This window comes from Aptenodytes patagonicus, chromosome 17, assembly GCF_965638725.1.
Source record: "Aptenodytes patagonicus chromosome 17, bAptPat1.pri.cur, whole genome shotgun sequence".
NCBI lineage: Eukaryota > Metazoa > Chordata > Aves > Sphenisciformes > Spheniscidae > Aptenodytes > Aptenodytes patagonicus.
Genome location: NC_134965.1, coordinates 3931443 through 3951186, shown reverse-complemented (window position 1 = coordinate 3951186; position 19744 = coordinate 3931443). Strand labels below are relative to the sequence as shown.

The window sequence follows — 19744 nt, the reverse complement described above, 5'->3', positions numbered from 1 at the left end:
ATTAAATGGCAGAGGCAGAGCAGCATCCCCAGTGCCAACAGTCCCCTTTGAAGCAGCGGCACCCTTTTTCTTGGAGGCACAATTGGCAATAATTGCCAATACCTCCTGACTGGGAACAAAGACTTGCAGCTCTTCTGCAGGCTGCAACAGCAGCTATTCCAGTCAAGACCCTACAACAACCTTCAGATTAATAAGTGGCTTGGGAGAAAAGGTCCAGCAGGACGAGTCCAGCCCTAAACTGCTCAGAATCAGTTGGTGTTTGAGGTGGGGAAATTCCAAGTGTGGGAGCACCACACAGAGATGCAGGCACCAGCCACTTCACCGAAGGTCTGATCTGCATTGTCCTGGCCACCTACCTGCAGCCTAAGCCTCCATCCTGCTTGGGGACCAGTGGCTTCCTGCCACCCCTGCTGAGGCTGGAGGCCAACAGCTAGTGTGTGTGGGCAAAAGGAGAGCTTCCCTTCTCACGCTAAGGGACCTCGGCAACCTTGCAGAGCTCCCCTTCACCTCCTGCTCCAATTTGTGCCACTACCTGAAGGGCGCTTGCTTGATTTGCGGAGTCCAGCTCTGGTCCGCCTACCCCTCTTCATCCAGGACCTACAAGGGCTGCGTCCTCCAAGGCAACGACAGTGCTCCTCAGTCCTGCCTCGAGTGCCAGAGGAAGCCAGCTGTGAAGGCAAAAAGGGAAAGGCAGGGAAAGGATGGATGTTCTCCGCTAAACACTGCCAGCAGATGGGCACTGCAACTCCAGCCCTCACCTGCTGCTAACAGGAGCCAGCGCACTCCTTAGGATGCGCAGCAGACCTTGCAGGATCACTGCTGTGACATGGAAATGAGAAGAGGGCTGCACCTACCCAGGGGTTTGCAGCTGAATGTGTTTGCATTGCTGCCAGCAGCTGTCTCCCAGGGAGTTTTATGCCTTTTGAGAAAAGAATCATTGCAAAGGCAGATAAATAGCCACGGGCAAACACAGCCCTTTGCTTTTGGAGGGAGTGAGAGAAGAGCTGCAACGTGACATTTCTGGCGCCCTTATCTACGTCTGGTGGTACAGACCCACCTATGGGACGAGAGCCGAAGGCACAGCAGGAACAACCATGCTCCAGGGCCCTTCACACTGCCAGCAGCCGCCTGCTTCTGACAGGAGCCAGCACCAAACTCCTCTGCAGCAGGAAGGAGAGCACTTGGGCCTTCGTGGGGACTGCTCCCTCCAATGCTGGGAGAGGAGTCAGGGCCAGCCACCAGCCCACACCTTCCAGCCTCCAGGAGCAAGGTGGTCAGCAGGTGGGGGTGAGGAAAGGAGGGAGGAGGCTTTAGAGGCAACCACAACATGAGTAGGGTTTCAAACACTTTGAGGCTCAGCTCTCAACAAGAACCAGGTACCCAACACATCAGAGAACCTGGTCCTGGCCTCTCCAAAGGGGTGATGCCATTCTGGCATTCAGGAGCCTGGGGATAAATAAGCAGATGCAATTCCAAGCAGTCACCTTCATAGACTGTTGTAAGCCTGCTAGTAACGGGTGCCTTGCATGGCTGCACAGAGCCTGCTGGCCTGGCAGACTAGCAAATCAATCAACCATTTCAATTGTTTCACTGATTTATTGATGTCCCTGTGCTATCGCAGAGGCCATCACCCCTCCTGCACCAACAGCAAAAAGGCAAGACAGCCAGATCATGGTAGTTACTGATGAGACCTGAGTGGCCAAACTGGATATATTTGACCCCAGAATATGCATGTGCAAGCCCATTTAACCCCAGGCATTTAAGAGGCAGCATCTCCCAGACTGGAAAAGCTGGGAGTGCTGCTGGGCCTGTGCAGGACAGACTCAGCACGTGCCAGCACACCAACTGCAGCTCCCCAAGAAATCCAAACAAGCCTCTCACTTCTGCCCTGGGAAATCGTGGAGACAGGAGTCTGTGCTCTCAAACACAGGCTGTTTGGCACTGCCAGAGAAGAGAAGGTGGACATCTACCAGAGCCTGGAGGGTATGTAACCTCCTGAAGCTCCCTGTGCTCTAGGCTGAACCCTCCACACAAGTCAGACCCGCAGCTTTAGAGCTCAGCATCATGGAAGGTTTATTTAAAGTCATGGAGGACATAAAAACTATAGTTATAAAAGATAGTAAAACAGTCCTCTGAGCCATGCTAGCCATGCCAGGCCTGAGTGAGTCCATGGAGTTTACTCCTGCGGCACTGGAGTTTTTTTCTCTTTTCTTTTCTTCTTGGCTTTGCCCTGCTTCTGCTGGGTCTCCTGGCTGACACTCCCCTTGGTTTTCTTTGCAGCCGGAACCTGCTCGGCTTCATTGCCTGCATCACCTTTTCTTTTTCTGTTCATATTTTTCTTCTTCTTCTTCTTCTTCTCCTTGTCAGCCACAGCATCTCCTCCATTAACAGCTTCCTCCCCACCACCCGCCATTGCCACTCCATTCTCCCTGACCCCTCTGTTCTGATTCTTGTGTTTGCTGCTACTGGGCACGAGGCCTTTCTTCTGCCTGGGGGTTTCTGTTGCCAGGGGTTGCTCTTCTGGGGCTGCTGGTTCTCCATCTTCACTAGCCACTGGTGCTACCCCATTCTCCTGGATGCCTTTCTTGCGATTCTTACGTTTCTTGGTCTCTGGCAGAAAGCCCTTCTTCTTTCGCTTAAGCGGCTCTGCTTCCTGCACAGGCTTATCGGCTGTCTTCTCTTTCTTGGGCTTCCTGCAGAGAGAATGCCAAAAATCAAGAGCAACTTAGTTTACAGCCAGGGAACAGTGTGATCCATGCTACAGGCAAGCCACAAACAGGCAGAAGCACAAGAAAGGTGCAGGAAGCGCAGGCATGCTGCAAGGATGAGCATTATCCCTGCAGGTGGTCCTCAGTCTGCACAGGGACTGGTTAAATGAACAGCAGGAGCCAGACCAGGACTCAAGAAGGCACACAGAGACTTGAGGAAGAATCCTCATTCCACAGACCAGATAATGCTGTACTTGCCACCTTCTCGAGCACACCTGCCTGTGGCCCCGTGCAAGGCTACTGAGACACTGTCTGTCTGTCCAAGGTGACAGCCCCAGCAAGGCCTTCACCGTGCTAACAATCCCAAGGGGTCTTCGAGCAAGAACCCCCAGACCATTCCAGTCTCATCTAGGCAGCCTTTGTATGCGTGCAAGACAACCACTGCTGCTACTGTTCTCAGACAGAATGCGTCAGCAACTTCACCACCAGCCAGTCTATGCTGCTCTGCACCAGCTCAGTCCCCAGAGAGGAGTCCTGAAAAGGAACCAGGCTTTAATTCCATGGCCTGGTTTTCAATGTGAAGCTTTTTGGAGAGTTTTTCAAGCTGCGTCTCTTCAGGGTGGAAAAATGCTATCCTGACAACTTAATGTTAGCACTTGCCTCTCAGCACCTCCACCAGGATCCTGTGTACAAACCACACCTGCCATAGGCTTGTTCCAACTCACCTGCACAAAGATCTCTGCATGTCGCAGCAAGACGGCACCAACAGTGACAGCAGACTGCACCACTGAACCCCAATCCCTTCCTCAGACAGCATGCACAAGCTCAGCGTTTCCTACCTTAGCAATCCCCCTCCTAGCTGCAGTCTCTACTAGCTCCTAAACCAAGCCTTACCCTTGTGCCAGCCCTGGCAGTACAATGCCAGGGGACCTGTGTGAGACTGGGAAAGGGCCTGGGGCTGTGTCGTAGGGCTGGGTGAAGCAACTGTGCTCTGCAAGCCTGTTCAAAGCATTAGAAGGGGCCACAACAGCTTCAGCTGCCTTGTATGATTCCTCCCTGCCTGTGAGCCCTCTCACACTGAGCCACATGCAAGCATTTCCCTCAGAGCCTCTTGCTGGGCTGAGATACCACAGACCAGGCCACCCACACACTGGGACCGCAGCTCCCAGTCATAAGCAGAGCACCCAGCATTCCCTAATGCTGTGTGTCTCACTAAATACTGCCAGCAGGAAGGTGAAACAAAAGTTCTGATTGCAAGCTATTGATAGAAAGGAGAAAAAGATCCTACACTTTTTTTTTTTTTTGCCCTGGAGCAAAAGTCAAATCCAGCTGTCATTTAAACACAGGAGCACTAAAGCATAAACACTGAATGCTCCCCAGCTTTCAGAGCTGCAAGGCAACCACTCCAGGCATCAGGCTGGGGATCCAGACACCGAGGAGCCCAAAAATCACTGGAGAGGACTGAAGGTCCCGGCATGTACTCTCTGGTACCCAGTCACTTCCCAAGACAACTACTCATTCCCTCCAGCCTCACATTTGCAGAATCAATCCATAATGATGTGGTAGGACCTTAGTGAGTCAGCCTAGAAATTTCTCTGCAACTTTGGCGATGCCTCTTAAATCAGGCCACCACTTGGGACTGCTGAAAGCAGGCATTCTATCCGTGGGTGATCAGCTGTCTTACCTACTGGCAAGACACGATCAGATATCAGACACACGTTACAATCCTTTACCCATCAAGGACCAATCCTAAGCATGTAAGCATCTGGAACAATGACCCTAGCATTATTCCAAACAAGGAAAACAACAAACATTTCAACCTCACCAACCCAGGAGCTCCATTTAACTCAAACTCCAGCCTGAGCTCAGTGCGCCTTGACTTCCTTTCTCTTCCTACTTCCCCACATCAATGAAGACAAGTAGGACAGGCAGGCAGTCCCCCAGGCAAGCCAAGAAGCCAGAGTTCCAAGCATACATACGTATAATTCAGCCAGCGCATGACATTCCAGTAGAGAGAGTCGAGACGTGCCGAATTCCCAATGCCTTCTGGCTGGTTCAGAGCTACCAGCACTTTTTCCAACTCTGTCAACTTCACGCGCAGCTTCTGCAAGAGCCAAATACAAACAGATGATCTGCAGAATGAACTCAGAAGGGGCACTCACAGCAGCAGGGTACAGTCCATCCTCAGGATAAGACTATGGCAGAATAATCAGTCCTGCCCGGCTTCTCCAAGCCGCTGCCCTGAGCCCATTTGCAACACCACTTCCATTTGGGGGCAAAAACTGGTGTGTTACACCATGCCATCAGGTACAGGGTTTGCTTGAAAACTGGGTCTCTAGCACGAGAGGCATAAGTCTAACAGCTAGAATTGTACTGGCATAAAAGGGACTGAAAGGTCCTTTGGTCCTCTTTCCTTTTCAGTCCATGGCTAGGAGCAGGGGGAAGAAGACACGTGACTATGTACCTATCTAAAACAAAAGCAGCAGCATTTTCAGTCTAGTTTCTAAAGAATGCAATCATGCTGCCTCTGGCTGCCTCTTCCATAACCCACTGGATAATTTCAGTAAAACCAGACAGAAAGGGGCGTCTCAAAGGCTATTCAGTTCCTACAAGAGCCTTGGAAATAATCTCTCTCCTCCACCCGCTTTCCTATTAGGTCTTCACAAAGAAACAGGCTGTGGTGTGAGCTCAGTGCTTATCAGTAGGAAACTGGGCTTCAGCAATTCTGCTGCTTGTGGTATTTTGCTCCAGTAAATAAGGCCATGTTAGAGACTTATTTTGTCACCTATAGAAAATCTTCTCACGTTCAAAAAAAGCCATTTTTCATTAGGGAAAACAAAGCCCCAGGACAAAGCTTCACTCCCGCTCGCAAAACTTCTGAATAAGTCTCAGTTTTTGGGAATCAAAATCTCTGGGGTTCAGTGGAGAGGACAGAGCAATCATCTGGGACAAAACCCAGCTCACCCTCACTGTTACCCCAGGCTGTATTTCTGCTGCTAAGAAAGGAGATGCCACATGCATTTGCAAAACACTGCACAATCCTTCAACAAGCTCTTGGAGATCAGCTCATAAGAGCTATGGATCACTCCTTCAGACATGAGGGCTTTTCTGTCCTCAAATCCAGCCAGGCATTCCCTCTAGGGGTACCTTTGGTAAGAAATGAGGTGGGATGTAGCAGTCACAAGGTAAAATCCAAGTGTGACATTTAAAAGAGGCCTCGGTGGTATTCAGAAGAACAGCCATTTGCCACACATCGGGTCACGCACTCACCTGCTCCATCACAGTTTTGAGGAGAAAGTTCAACAGCTCCAAGCTCTTGGCAACTTTCTCTTTCTCAGCCTTCAGGATACACTTGCCAACCATTTTCAAACTCTGCAAATTAAGTGGGAAGATTGAGAAGAAGCATGCATTAAATGGAGGGAAAAAAAAAAAATCACTCTTCTCAGGAGAAAGCAGAAAATGAGTAACAATTGGCAGGATTAACCTGTCACCAAAATAACTCTGGAACGCAAAACCTACCAAACTCTGGAATGCTCAGGAGGGTACATGGTGGAAGCTGCTGATGCCCAGGTTAATTAAGAAACAACTGGACAAAATAAGAGCAAGCATACCACAAAGGCACAACCTTGCTGCTCTCCCTAGTTTCCAAGCTAAAGCACAACTGGAGACATGTTGCTGCTTCCTGGAGAAAAAGAGGAAAGACAATATCCGCCGCCGCCCTGAAAAGGCCAGGAGGCTGCCAGACAACAGACTCACCTGAGGGACAACAGCTACTCAGCTGCAGAAGCTGGGATTTACATGTAAAGCGCTAATGCAAAAATCCATTAACACGCCTAGGAAATCCCAGTTGCCAGCACTAGAACAGGGCTTGTCAATCAAGCTTAAATTCACTGAAATGACTGAGAGAAAAATCTCATCTCTTTGTGTTCCCTTTATGTGCTGCAGGGTTTCTGAGACACGAAAAGGTCTGGCTTAGAGGAAAATCACTCCAAAGATAGGTCAAATAAAAGCCAGAGTTATTTACAAGTGGAGAAGGGCAGAAAATAGCCATAAAAAGGCAGCTGGATCAAAGAGGCGGCCCACTGGCTCAGGGGTACTGATCCTCTGTCTGCAGCTGGTCCTCACAGCCCTTGTAGTTTTCTTCCCCACTGTATTTCTGTGTGGATGCACACACCACAGCAAGCCCCACAGCTTGCATGGATTACACTAATGAGAGATAGGATTTGCAGGGACAAGCTGATTGTAGACAGTGGCATGCCCCATCACAGCCTATCTTGCTACAGGAGGCTGCACTTGTGGCCAAGCCCGCCTTTGCTTGGAATTTGAACACGCCAACATGGCCAACAGGCAAGGTCCACCCCAGGCTCAGCATCCTCGGTGCCTCAGGCAACACGCATCGCTGATAAGTCACTGCGCCAAACCTGTACCCAGCAGTGGAAGGTTCTCCAGGAGATGCAATCTCTCCCATTAGACCATCTATTGCTTTTGCTCCATTCAGACTAGAAGTAATTTTAAGGACTCCAAGCAAACTATTCTCCATCTATATCAGCATAAAGCTGGCAAATAAAGTAAAAATTCTTGCAGACACAGAGAGAAGCAAGAAATTTATTCCCCAAAGCAAGCTCTTTCATAATGAGTCCCACAACAGAAAAATAATGATGGTCAGCAAGAGTGTAAGGAAAACTTTTAGCAGAAAAAGTGGGGAGACCAGATAACATATCTGCAGGAACAGCAGCCTTCAAGTAGAATTATTTACTGTCTGTACAAGCTCCACACCCTAGGATTATCTTTTTTTAAATAATAAAGATACAGTTATTTCCTGACCAGGATGGTCCACTCAAGCCCTGTATTAGAAAGCCACCATGCTCTGCTGCTGGAATTCATGCCGCAACTTCATCTAACTATCAATAAATTGCTATTTACTCTCTCCTGATATAGATGCACTGCAACTCTATTCCAGAGCTGTCATTAACCTACAAGGTCATACAATTCAGCAGGTCTAAAGTCTCTCAGGTAAACCGAGAAACAAACATAGGGTGTGTGATTTAAAAAAAAAAAAAAAAAAAAAATCTTCACATGTAGGACATAACAGCCCATGGGCCATGCACACTCCATTTATTAGGCTTACCACAATAAATAATAATGATAATGATGAGCAAATCAATAATGAAAACAAACCAGCCTGATTTGCATAAAAATTTTCTTTGCCATTTGAAGAACAAGATATTGCCAGGCTAACAGTCATTACTTGTGGTTAAAGTAGCTTTCAGAGAGGCTATTAAATTGAGATCCCTATTTTGCTAAGTTGCGTACAAGTTCACAGTGAGAGAAAATCAGTATGGACTGTCAGCTCTTCAGGGCAAGAGGAATCAGGGTAGGACTGTGAGAAGGAGCCACAGTGAAGTCAATTGTCATTTCTTCTTTTCAATATATGAACATTTTGGAATTAAGGTGGTGTTAAAAATAAATTGCATTTTCTCTTCACTGTAGATGAGTGATGTAGATGACTGCATTTAAATTGCGCTGGCTTGACTCTGTCTGTTCTTGCTGCCAGAATTGCCCTGATCCTTTGAAGGGTTTGAAACAAATCCTACTGAAGTAAACAGAAAAGTCCTATAGCTCTGAACAACACCCGAGGGGCTGATTTTCAGAAGTCTGCAAGCAGTTTTCAGGTGCTTGGGAAATTGGGACGTGCGTCTAGTTTGGGGTGCCTAACCAAATTCATGCAGAACCATAGAATAAAAAGGGTGGCTTGCCCAGCTGGAGATGGAAGATATCACTGGTCTAGCGACATCAGTGCTGTAAGACTAAACATCTATATTAAAAGCAGTGTTTTGCATGAGTCTGGAAACACAAGCACAGTTCCACCAGCATAAATAGCTAGAAGCAATCCAGTACAATTTAGGTGGCTCTGCAAACAAATAGCTCCCTACTGAAACGGATCACTTTTAAACAGCTCCCAAAGACCAGGAAGGAACAAGGAAGAGGGTGGGGGTGGACGGAGAAGCCAAAGGAGCTGCAAAAAAGCAGCAGATAATTCATTCCTACAGAATGCACAATTTTCTATAGTCCAGAAGCAGAATGGATTGGCTTTAAGGAAGCTGGATTCAGATAACGTCTTATTATTTCTCAATATGTGTCTTTTCCCTTTCCCTTCTGCTACAGAGCGTGTAAAAGAAATTTACTCCAAAGAACACAAAAATGCCAGCACCTCTGTATGTGGTATGGTTGAGACAGTCAAGCCTCCTTAAAGACTTGAGTCCAATTCCTGCTCAGCTCAGTGTCATTTATTATCCTGATCCCATCACCACTGTCTCAGAGTACTTCCCCATTAGGCTTTACGTGAGATGGTATCTTGTCAGGCATGCATTGCTTCACTCTCCTCCTCCCATAGCAGGGAGTGTACACAGCGGAGCGTTTGCTTCCATGGGATTTGTGTTAGCATGGGACATCAATACAAACGTGCTGCGCTCTGGTTACGTAAAAAAGAAGCTGACTTTGGACTGGGGCTGCTGGCAAGCCTTGGGGAACTGCTCCCAAGGAATGAAATCCCAAGTCTCTTCAATGGGAACTGGGTCCAAACCTCAAAAGCAGCTTTCCCAAGTATTTGTCATAACTTCTTGCTACGTAAGGTACCAACCATTGTATGTTATGGCTTTGCACAGCAGATAGCTGAGTGAGGGAGCAGGCCAAAGCAATCTGAAAGATGAAATTAGCAGTGCCGCCCCAATTGCGTAGGTCAATCCTTTTACAGGCCTAGCGTGATTTCATTTGGGGAATGTATAAAATACAATCATAAAAAAGCTATTATGTAACAGATGGCAAACTGCAACACGTGGCAAACATACTTTAAAAAGAAAAGTAGTATTTCAGTCATCTGCAGCATCCTTAGGAGAGCCTCAAACACTGATGAGATCGCAAAAGACTTGCACAAGGTTGGCAAGTATCTCCACTTTACATAGCAAGACTGAGGCACAAAGCAGGGGTTTTGCTTCCAGCTATGCTACAGGCCAGTGGTGGAGGGTTAAGCGAAAACCCAGAAGAACTTGTCTAAACACCTGTTTGGTGATTCTCTGCCATGTGCTGTTCGCAAAGGTATCCAACTCTCCCTTCCCCTGCCCTCTGAAAGCATTACCAACCTAAGAGTCACATAACCCAATCACTCCATACTAAAAGCAGAGAGACCACGTGGCTTATACTCAACGGCCACACTTGCTGATTATGTTGTTTTTTCTCCCATTTTCTGCTTTTCTTACTCTGCTCCTTCAGTAACAGCCAGTCCCACTTTACAGGGAATCCCAGTTCCAGCTACAGCTCAGTAATACCTGTGACAGTTTATCATGCCTGTACATCTGAGCTGTCAGCAGATCTGGGCAGGTCATTTTCCAAAAGGAAAAAATACGGAGGCAGTTTTCACAGCTGGAACTCCCATCTCACCTCAAGCCAATACAACAATACAGTTCCTGCCTCACCCTACATGGATTCAGCTGGCAGAGATGGTTTTGCCTTGTCATGTCAAACATGCTGCTTCCAAAGCCTCTGGCTGTTTCTGGTGGGTGGCACTCCTGGATCCAAAGTTCTCTGCTTCTAGGATTTCTACAAGGAGAACAGCACACCTCCGGCATCTTATCAATCAGTGTTTTCTCTTATATTCCAAATTTCTGTATGACACATGGAAGTACCCCAACTACTGCAGGATGCAACCTTCGTTCCATCTCTCATTGCACTACACAGCAATCCTTCATCTTCACAAAGTATAAAACAAGTTTGTTGGAGCACAGGAGGTGAATACCTGCAGTAATTCAGCCATACAAGTAGGACAGAGGGCTGGCAGCTAGAAAGAGGTGTTAACCACACAGCTCCATGCCTCAGTTTCCCAGGTTGGATTTTAGTCTAAGCCGAAGACTCTCCCTGAAACCTGCAATACAGCAAAAAGTGGTGCATGTGCACCTAGAGCCAAAGTCAGCATCCCAGCCACTGCCCAGCTTTCCCTGCAAGGGAGATGGCAATATGCTGTTATATGGAGCCAGGCAATGTTTCTGGAAGCCTCCACATCCACACCCACCTGCAATCTCAGCCTGCCTGCACCTCTTCCCCTTTCACAGATACCACAGTGGGGGACACACTTAGCTCAGACTTACAAGACACAGCAGTATCTCAAGAGAGCAGACGAGTGTTCTGCTACCAAGAGACAAGCACATTTCCTAGCTGGAAGTTTGAACAGCATTTAATATTTATGCATTCCCAGCACGTCCTTCAGCCTATTTCATTGTTCAAAACAAACAGCCCTTCCCCTCCGTGGGATCAGCCTGACAGATCCATCACTGCTCTGTGAGCTGGAGAAGCCCGGCCAACCTGCGTTCTTTCCGCACGCTGCGCTATCTCCATCCTTCCCCCTCCTCCCCCATAACAGATCTGACGCTGATGGATAAATGTGCAGATTCATGGCTGAATACAGCGCCAAGTGCCTTCTGCAAAACACACACCTCCACCCACCCTGCACGACCTTACACCCCCTGGCACAGCCCAAGGTTGCTAAGGTAAACTGCCTTCTCCAGCAGCAAATAGTTCAGCAAAATTTCCACCCTACTGAACGTCCACAGTCACGACAAGAAAGCGCTTAAGAGGTCTGATCTCAGTTTGCTGACTGCTTTCACACTGACTGTGAAAGCTAAAGCTTTGCCCTAGCTCCATGCTGCATGCGGGGTCCCAAGAGCAGACACACAACCTTTTTGTGTCTCAACAGCATTTTGCTGTTGTTGTGGCTCAGGTCCCAATGGTGGAGTCACAACCAGAGGCGCCCCAGCAAGTGGCTTTGGGGCTCCACAAGCACATGCCCATTACCTGAGCCAAAGCACAAGATTTCCCATGTCCGCATACAGGTAAGCTGAGAGGTTTGGGAGAGGCACAGCCTTCCTCTGCTATTTAGAGGTTAATAACAAACTGACAACCAAATGAAGTATTTTAGTATTCTGTATGCTCATAGCTCCTGTTATTATCTGATGTAAGCACCCTCTCCTCACCTGTAATTACTCTCACATTTGTCCTGAGAGGTAAGAGGTAAGCCAGCATCATTCCCTCCATTTCACAGAGGTTCAGAGAGGCCAAGTAACATGACTGAGTCACACAGACAATGACAGAGCCAGGAATCAACTCTAAGCTTCCCAAAACCCAGACAAGCCACCCCCAAATACTTCCTTTTATGACAATATTCACTGTACAATAGAAGAACCCAAGGCAGAACTTAGGGCTAAATCATGAAAGACAACGAAGGGAGGAGGGAAGAGTATGCCTCTTCACACCAGTTTCCATCTATCCACAGAGCCAGATCCATTTCCAACTCCATGTACACAAGGTACACAAGCACACAGGGAGAGGTTCTCACACCACCCACCTGAACAGCACAGCAGCTGCTGCCAAGAGCACTGAAAGGAGGAAAAAAAGCACTGACAGTCCCTCCTCCCTCCGTTCTCTCTCACCAAGTTTCTGAAGACTGAAAGTATAAACGTTCAAAACTTTTTTCCTTGCATCTGTACCAGAAACAAGTTGTCACGAAATCCTCACAAAGGGAAGGGAACCACCAAGTTTCTGCTTGTCCCTGACCAAGAGAGAGACGGAAGGTAGGGGACTAAGCAGACCCACATGCTGAAGGGTATACCTAAAGGGCATTTTTTGCAATGTTTATTTTGGCTGTTATTAGAGGGAGGAGCCCAAAAATCCAGAAGCCATTCTCACAGAAAATGTCGCTGCTTTCCCAAGCTTAAAGATCTGATTTTTTTTTTCCATAGACCATATGAAAATGCAGCAGGGAAAAACCGTAAAGGACAGCTGAGGGAACAGAGGAGAATGAATTCTCCACATAGACATCCAGTACTCTGAAAGCATGTCAAAGATATCAGTTAAATCACTACTGGCCTCATTTTACAAGCTAAGAGGCTGAGAAAGGGCAATGAATTAAGATTTTATAAAGACGGACAGATAAAAGTTCAGGCAATCTTCAAGAAAAAAATTGAAGAATGGCTTTTTTAGAGATTTGATGAAGTCACTGTTAATAATTTATCTCCCTACAAATTAAGACACCGATAATCAAATGTGATGCCCTTCAGGAATGAAGGGCATGTCTACTCTGGAAGGCTGTATAGTATATCCCTCTCTCCCCCCCGCCACATTCTGAGTGGCTCCAGCTAGTTATTTTAAATCCCTAGCTGAACAACACAATAGCAACAAAACCCTCTAGTGCCATACAATAAAAGTCTTCGGAGAGCATACGGTAACTTTCAAACAATATGAATCTTGGAAAAGAGGTCTTGGGTTAGCTATACCATCCCTTGCCCAGGCCATGTAATCCCCTATCTGTCTACATTCATGCCTTTCTACAGAAACACAGTTGCCTGCCCAGTCCAAGTCTAAGTAACCACCTAAGTGGAAGGAGGCATCACATGCGTCTCATTAGGATTATGTGTATATTTACCTGAAAGTCTCCCATACTGGTGACCTGGAGTGCTTTGGTCTTGCACTGAACTTGGGTATCAGATTCTGTGAGCATTTTTACATTCCAGGATGCCTTGATCCCATTTTGGTTTCAAACAGCCAACCTGAACACTATCTGCTCTGCTCATCCCTTATGACATTGACAAAACAAGCAAAGGAAAAAATAGTAGTGAAGTTGGGCCCTTCCTATGAGGTACTTACTGCAGAAGACAGACAAAGGAAACCCTCAGGAAACTGCTGTGTACAAGCCAGAGAAAGCAGCTTTAACAACAGTTTTTTGAGAGCTGTTTTGTTTTGAAGTTGCTCAGCCGTGAAAATATAAGTTTTCTGGATATTCCTCAAAATCCTTTCCCACTTCCCCCTGACTTTCACATCGTAACTGGGAGTTTCAGCATAAGTTGGGAGTTACACAAAGCACCTCAGTTCAGGAGGGCAAGCCAGTCCCTGCAAAAGGGATGACATAAAAAGGTAATGAAACTATGTGTTCAGATCCTGGAGCTTCCTGCCCCAAATCTGTCAGTGAGTTACTAAAGAATTGGCACGGCTTCAAGATCACTCTAAAGCCAAGACAGCAATTTTGTAACATATCAGAAAGAAAACAGAAATGCATCTAACACGGGGAACAAACACCAGAATGTGCTCACAATGACAACTGGGAGAGCCGAAAGACCAAATTGAGAGGTGTTTGACAGAGTCAAAAAGACAGTGTGAGAGTCCTAGCAGCAACCCCAGAAGGATCCCTCACCAAAACTGTGCAACAGTTCCCTGCATGAAATGGGGAAACTCGGGCCTTTCGGGTTCTGCCACTTGCCTCATTGGATGGCTCTGGGCAGTCTGAACTCGTAACAACCAGCATCCTTAGATAACATGGGGACAGAGACTGCTATCCAACACAATGGGATGTTCTGAAGCCAAGTTAAGAAACAGTCAGATTGTCCATGCAGAAGGAAGGTCTCTGGGATGTCTCAGGAGACCCAAGTTTGATTCTTGGCTCAGTTCCCAGCCAAGCATGTCATCTGTAAAACAGGGTGAACGACTTTAGTAAACTAAATACATTAGCTCTTGGGTTTCTGCAAAATACTTTCTTCATTACATCAACAACTCACTGGTTTGAATTTCCTTTGTAAAGCGCTTTGAGACCTACCGATAAAAGAACAAAGCTCTCGAAGAGGAAGAAGTCTCTGTCAGATGCTCTAGCATCTCAGGTGAGCTCTGTCATTTACAACATTTACAATTCTACTTCTTTATACTGTAAACACAACTGAGTTGTCTAGACTCCCAACATTAGAATAAACTTGAACAACTGTAGCAAGGTTCTGCTTTGTTTAAAGTAACTAGGACCAGGGAGGCTAAAACTGTGCCAGAGCTATTTCTCTACTTCCTTACCTTTGCTTGCTGTCCAATAAACAAAACAGCTCACAGGGCAGTCCCACAGCTTGTGGACATGGCTTCCCGCCCAGGTGACCCAGCAGAAGAAACCAAGAGCACCAACAGCAAGCAGGGCTCTCACAAGAACAAGTCAACTCCAAAGTACCTGCTAGGATATCAAGACTTCCCTCACTGACAGTAAGGAGATGGCAAACATGAATCCCTCACGACTGCGATAGATGTTTTATAAGCACGCTTAAACATTTTGGGAACAAATAAGGTCAAGTTAGCTTATGTAAGCACAAGAGCCATTGCCTCGCAGCAGCCCGAGCTGCTATTTCAGGAAGCTGTCTCTTCATTTAAAGCTCCTGGCCATTGATTCTCCCTCATCTGCCTCTTAGTTTTACACGCATAATTCAATGATATCCAAGCCTGCAGTTTTCTCACATCGCCTCTTTCCTAGTTCCAGCACATATCGCTGCCTAAAACCATCCCAGGCTCCCTGCTCCTCACCACATGATCTGCAGGTATGCAATGCAATCACTGAGGCAAGACAGGATGAGAAAGCAGGCACCAGGAGATAGCATCCTATCCTCTCTCACAGCCTTACACCTGCAATGGCAATCCTGCACTTCAAGAGCTACCAGCCCCATAGCTGCAAATCTGACCAAGGACACAGAGAGCGTAGCAAAGCCTTCAAGTGACAGCTTCCTTGTGAACGATACCGCTGCTTGAATTACAAGTGCACATCAGTATAGTCAGCTAAAGAGTTGGCCCTCCCAGGTTATTTCAGACTTCTCCCTGGGTCAAAGAAAGGTATAAAATTCTGCATTATCATTTTTTCCTCTTAAAACAGGTATTTGTGAGGGATGGTGGCAGGAATGGCCAATTACAGCAAATGCACACCTTTCAACTAGAGGTAGGGCAATAAAACTTCATCATTTTCCAAAGCATCACGAACCACTGCTCTCAGTCAAGGTTATCATGGGTAAGCACTCACATACCAACATCTACCTACTTACATACCCACCTCTGAAATCATGGCTGACCTGGAATGGCCCACCGAAACAAGTCTCAGATGAAAAGGGACAAGACTGAGCTGCAGGAGAAACTCTCAGTTCTGCAAATGCCCTCCCTACCCTCTAGCTAAGCAGAGGCACGTGTGGACATCAGGGACAGAAAGGGCTATCATTTAGCCCAAGCTCTTGCCTAACACAGTCCAAGAAAATTCACCCCATAATTTCAAAATCAAGCCCATAACTTCCACCCAATCTGCAGCTTCTCTTTCAGTCAAGCAAACAATCTCTTCACTTGGCAATTCAGAGCGAATAAACTCTTCAGCAAGTTAGTTTAATGGTAGATTACTCTCTTTGACAAACATACTTTCTACATTCTAAATTTGCTCAGTTTCCAGCCTCTGACTTCTGCTACACAGGATTTTTTACTATCTCCAGAAGTGATCAGTCATGATATGAGTATTGTTCTACTACACCATAAAGCCACTGCATGTTTTTACAGCTATTACTCAGATAAGTGAGCACTTCTGCGCCACCAAAAGGACACAGAATACCTTTATGCAGCTTTAGAAAGTTTTGCAGCACAAGTGTCAGCCTTCGGCTATGAATCAAAACTGTTATATGGAATATAAAGTCCTTGATCCCTCCTAATTACAGCAACATTTAAAGACATGCAGCTGCCCCAGCTCCAAGGAGCCATACTAGGACTGTGTTAGCGCAAGGGGGGAGCAGGAAGAAGGGAGACAAAACCCAACGCACATATGTCCACCAACAGAGCACTCTGTAAAAATGTTATGTCAGGGCTTTTTCAGGCCAAAAAGAGAACTAGCACCTATATGCCACTGCCAGTTAATAGTATGGGAGGCTTCCTGCCCGCAGGGTATACCTTGGACAGCCCAAACAAACTGACAATATTTCCCAGGAATTTTTCTTTAAACACAGATGACCACAGAAATGAAAGACACTGAGGAAGCTTTGGTAGCAAAGCTCATTAAAATACTGGATGGGTTCCAAGTTGCTAAACTTTCCCTGACAAGAACAACATAAAGGCATTGTAAATGTCTGTGGTTTCCCAGTGAATCACCGAGTCCTGCAAGTATTCAGCTGCTAGAGAGAAACATGGAGATGACCGGTTTGGAAGGAGAGGCATGTTTTATGTACCTGGAAAATAAAATCATACCTAACTCCACCCATTGGATTCCTGATGTAACCATTAAATAAAAGCTATTTAATGAAACCCAGGATTACCTGCTTCCTCAAGAATTATAAACAGCACCTCTGAATGCCTTGATTTAAACTTGCTTAAATTTTGTCCCTCCTTGACAAAAGAAAATAGAGCTAATAGTTCTGCTCCAATATGGTAAATTATAGAATGGCCTAAATTACCATGTAACCAGCATTTAAAGAAGTAAGCAAATGAAAGCTACACTTAGAATGAGGTCAATACTACAGTTACGTAGGAACACCAAGACTGGAATCTCCCATGTCATCAAGTTTAGTCACCACATCATAACATTAATTTGGCTGCTTGGCTCCCCCCACATCAATCCACAAGAATATAATTGAATGGCATTTGCTTCTTCAGTCTCCTGTCCCACAGATCACTTCCTACATAATAGCTGCACCCAAAAACTGTCTTCAGGTGCAATCCGCACTTGCCACTGAATCAGGAGCCCTGCAATTTCTGTCACTGTTTTTTCTGTACAAATTATTTTCCAATGTATTTTGAGGTTTCCCTGATAAACAATATTAGCAAGGGAGTCTGGTCCAGAAGGCCTGCAACACACCAGGAGTCAGAAGTCTAGCGCACCTCAGCCCTACCTCTTTGGCCCTGAAGTTCATTCAGATACAGAACTTCCATAACATTTTCTGAAATTAAGTAAACGTTCACAATACCTTTCAATTCAAAACTTATTTTTTAAAACCACCTTAAGTTGATCTGTATGAGTGTATTCCCTACAAGTCGAGCTCTGTCTCTTGGATTCGTACATGGGCACCGCTGAGCTGTACCAGGCACATTTCTTGCACTCTGTGAAAATACATCTAAACAGTGGTGTTAGAAGAATGCTGTAATCTTGGTGGACACTACTCAGACCTGGTGCAAGCAGGCACAACCCCTCTAAGATCAGTTAAGCTGAGCACAGCCGCAGACTCCAGCTCTGAGAACGAGCACCACACTAGTAAAAGCAGCACTCATTACGTGCTATCTATACATTTAACATGTTGAAGCTTGTTACCTCTGTCACTTGGCTGATGCTTTCTCTGATCAATTCCTCCCACTCCTCCTCTGTCATGAAGAGCTTCAGTTCACGAAGTAGCAGAACCTTCTGGAGAAGCAAACAGGCCTGGGCCTGAAAGAGAAAGGGGAGAGGAGACATGAAACTCCATACTCTCTAGGGAAGGTGTTAGCAATGCAAATACCCCGCTGAAGCAAACAGCTAAGCACAGCATCCAGGGAATGCCACGTTACAGGTGCTGCGTATCCTCACCAACATGTATGTCACTCTGTTAGAAAACATTCTCTAGACCCTAACAGAGTCAGTCCTCAGGAGACAGGGTGGTGGATTTTGACTGAATGCACATACTTAAAAAGGAAGGTCAAAGGAGAGGGGAAGGACCATTCCGCTTTTAGATTTAGGCATTAATATCCAAAATATGCTTTAGTAGCTGCTCTGAGCGCATCACTTTCAGTCTCCAAAAGTCTTCAGGCAGCCCTTTGCGTGACTGTACCCTTTACCGTGCCCTGATGAATGCAGTAGGCACAAATAAACAAAAATAAAAGCTGGCAGGTTAGCAAATGCTTCGTTTCAAAGGAACCCTAGATGGAAACTGCTGTCCAGAGCAGCACTCAGCCTTGCCCTGGAGTCAAACTTGCTCATTAAGTCTCTACATTAACACAGCAATGAAAAGAGTAGCCACTAGAAAACCAACAGTAATCTGCAATCTTTTTACAAGTCCTTTTCTATTCCAGAATTCCTATTTTATGGCTTTCTTAGGTACAAGAAAAATGCAGCAATAGACAAAAGCAATGATAGAAATGCACAGAATACACTAATGAGGATTAGTGCAAATAGTTTAGAGGATTTAAAGGGAAAATTTTTGCAGCAACATGGAGTTAGCGAGCAAATTCTACCCACATATAAAGAAAACACGTTGCCTCTAGCTGCCATCACGCAGACCGAAATTGAATGCAGGTATAAATACCAAAAATCATTGGGAATTACATCGAGAGTTAATCTCGTCCAAAGAATGCAAGGGCTGCCATTTTTTAACCACACGTTGCAACTGAACCCACCCTACAGAACACAACTGAGCAGAGTTTGTAAAACTCTTTATCAAAGACACCATTGAGATCAAAAGTCTAAGAGGCCTCAAAAACATGCAGCCTGGTGATACCCAACCTGGCCTCCAGATACCCCTTGGGTCCAAAGGAAGCAACCTGGAAAACATGTAGCAGGAGGCTAAAAACTGGACATATGGTACCCACACTTCTACTGGAGCATTTTTAGGGAACTATTTACTGAAGAATTCAAAGTGAGGGAAGAGAAGAAATCCCTGGATCTCCTGAGAGCAATATGATATCCAGAGTTGTAGGCAGTTGAACAGAACACCTCACGAGCTCAGGGAGGTCTGTGTTTCCTGTACAACGTACTCCAGGCTTCTGGGAAGGACAGGACACTGAACACAGGTCCCCCACCAGATAATTCCAGCGCTCATATTTGTGGTACAAGAGAGTAATGTCACACATCTATGTAAGCTTACCTCCAGTTTGCACCAGTATGGCCAACGAAGAGAATTATCCAAATAGAGCGCGCTTTCACTCACAAACAGAAATTCCGTTCTTTACTCGAGGGAGAAAATGCGGCAGGGAACCAACAAGACTAAATCAACATAAATCTTTTGACGTAATGAGAGAGAGCACCCTAATGTCACATTTGAGGCAGGCAAGCTTACATATTCCTTGTAATTATGGGGAGGCTGTGTCTTACAGAACAAATTATGGCATGTCTGCATGCATGTACCAAATGTAGTGGAAAGTCACTTCAGTGCAATTACAAAGAGAACGTGACCCTCGGAGTAGATGCAAAGCCGTAATTCATTCCGAAAGTCTCAGGCAGGGTCATAAACCTCAAGGCACCGTCTCTTCTTTGACAATTACAA

At 46.1% G+C, this 19744-nt stretch overlaps 1 protein-coding gene across 1 annotated transcript in view; it reads right to left on the bottom strand.

Moving 5' to 3' along the window:
- Nucleotides 1-2056: 2056 nt before the first annotated feature.
- Nucleotides 2057-19744, bottom strand: part of MYBBP1A (MYB binding protein 1a) — a 60994-nt gene continuing 43306 nt past the window's right edge. Inside the window, exons 24-27 of the mRNA XM_076354402.1 lie at nt 17821-17934; nt 5979-6080; nt 4688-4812; nt 2057-2693 (exon numbers count right to left, since the gene is read on the bottom strand). Coding sequence (XP_076210517.1) covers nt 2177-2693; nt 4688-4812; nt 5979-6080; nt 17821-17934 — 858 coding nt within the window. The 3' untranslated portion in view covers nt 2057-2176. The remainder of the gene's footprint in view (nt 2694-4687; nt 4813-5978; nt 6081-17820; nt 17935-19744) is intronic.